Raw genomic sequence first — 2,290 nt, 5'->3', positions numbered from 1 at the left:
CACTTTCTGTAACACCTGACAGGCTCCAAGCAATGGAGACCAGACGATTAGATCTGGACGGTTGTCAAAGCCGTCAAGTTACTTGCAGGACTATGCTGACTATAGACCACCAACCCCACCCATCTACCGCTTAAGAGTTCATAGCCACAGAGTACATATCACTGACTGTAAGGCATGCAAATTTTGCTTCACGAAGCCTAATCAGGAGATGAACATGCCGGTTTTATTTTAATCATCTCTTTTGAAGTCCGAAGCAAATTATTTTAAACGTAGTTTTTATTTTAAATCATGACTATACCTGGCATTATAAACCTGGACATAGCGTTCTAGTTCGCACCTGCTCAATTTAACACGCTGTTTATAATTTTTGATATAACTATACTCCAATATCACGCACCGCCATCTTGGATCGAGGGCCGCACCAAAACGAGGCTGAACGGGCATCCTGGACGACATGCTTGTTTAGCCAATATGGCTGAAGGTGGATTTTCTGCTGCGTGGTCGAAATCTCTCCGCAATGTTCCGTTTTTTGACGCCTCTTTTATCGAGACATGGCTTGAGACCGATGGAGAAGTCCCGATGAAGGTGGTAACTCGTGGTTATAGTAACTTCTGCGAAGGGTATATCTTCGATGTCGAAGGTAAAAGTTTCATTTCAGTCTCAAATTTAACTGCAACACTGGTGTGATTTCATGCTACGCATGCTTCTTTAAGCATCTTAGATGGTGCTTTTTTTTCGTTTATTGCACGATTCGCCATTCGAAATCTCTTGTGCAAAATCTATAGTGTATTAAACTTCCAAATTCGCACTTTGCTTTCAATAAAAACTCAGGATACAGAAGTAATTGTTAGCGCTCGAAGCTACAAATCACAGAGAAAAAATGAAGAGCCATGGAGGTTACAGGTAAGCTTATTTATAATACTTAAGTTTTGTCTCAGCTCGAACTTTGCTTGATGTAATTTTCATACGAGTTAATTCTTAAAATATCCACACACACATTCACAGCAGATATTTATCCATTTAATTCTTTTTAGGTTGAGATATCAAGGACTCCCGAAGTTAAAATAACCAGTACCTCCTGCAACTGTGAAGCAGGTGCAGGGCTCTGTAACCATGCAATAGGGCTGGTTTACCTCCTTGAGCATTATATAAAACTGGGCTTAAAAAGTGTACTTCCTGCCATGTCAAAAACAAGTCTACCACAAACATGGCACGCTCCTCAAAGGACAGCAGGAATCAATCCCCGCGAGGTGCAAGAGGTGCTGGTGCAGCAAGTGAAACCACCGAGCAATGATGCAACACAAAAAAAGAAAATACGCAGGTTAGATGGAGTACGGTCCACTCTGTATAATCCGATTCCGGAACATTTTGGTTTACCCAAAATCATTGATTCTATGAGAGACATATTCAAACAATATGAAGACATGCAAGTAAACAGTATTGTTCCAGAAACTGACAGTTTGGACTATGTGAATAGTAAACTAGGGAGAGTAGCTCATGGCTCAGTTATATCATACCAACAACGTCAGAACACAACCATTGATCCAAAAATTCACATTAATGTTGAGGGGCCACAGGAGCCACCGCCTTTTGGTGTACCATTGCTTAGAAGCAATTATACATTTGTGCCTACTTTGGCAGAACTTAACTTTGCTGAAGGGCTTAGTGTCTCACAAGCACAATCCTGTTTATATGAGGAAGAAACAAGGGAGCAGTCTGACACTCAGAAGTGGCATGATCTGAGGGCACAGAGACTATCTTCGAGTAAATTTAAAGATGTTTGTGCCCGAAGGGCTGACTTTGAATCACTGGCAGCAAGGCAACTAAAGAAGACTGTGCAAACTGCAGCCATGAGGCATGGTATTAATACAGAAGAAGAGGCAGCGTCTGCATATGCTGACAGTGGAGATTGCAATGTTCTTCCTGCCGGGATTGTTATCAACCCATCATGTCCACATCTGGCTGCCTCTCCAGATCGAAGCATTACAACTCCATAGCGGATTAAATGTGTACCTCAAAAATTGAGGTTGTTAAGTATTCATATATTCAGGCTATTGTTCTTTCTCATTACTTATTCATTCCGATGAGTTTGCCGACATGCCGGCATGCTTCCGAAGATCGTGAAGAGCGCAACTTCTTTGATGTAGGTGAGATATTTTTCTTTTGTTAACAGATGAAATAAACTCTCCCGGGAATCTGCTTGATTCGGATCAAAACAAAACGATCGGCGCTCGAAATGATAAACTATTTTCGCTTTTGCTCTTCGCAGTGATTACAACAACTCGTTCAA

General features: G+C 41.4%; 1 protein-coding gene across 1 annotated transcript; it reads left to right on the top strand.

Annotated features, from left to right (window-relative positions):
- Positions 1 to 471: 471 nt before the first annotated feature.
- On the top strand, positions 472 to 1,976 carry LOC136280270 (uncharacterized; the record flags this gene model as incomplete). Its single annotated transcript, XM_066165256.1, has 3 exons — positions 472 to 588; positions 832 to 903; positions 1,035 to 1,976. Coding segments are annotated over exons 1-3 (1,131 nt in total), but the record flags the coding sequence as incomplete, so codon positions are not given.
- Between the last annotated feature and the right edge of the window lie 314 nt (positions 1,977 to 2,290).

Source organism: Pocillopora verrucosa, chromosome 4, assembly GCF_036669915.1.
Source record: "Pocillopora verrucosa isolate sample1 chromosome 4, ASM3666991v2, whole genome shotgun sequence".
Lineage (NCBI taxonomy): Eukaryota > Metazoa > Cnidaria > Anthozoa > Scleractinia > Pocilloporidae > Pocillopora > Pocillopora verrucosa.
This window is presented reverse-complemented; position numbering and strand designations above follow the sequence as displayed.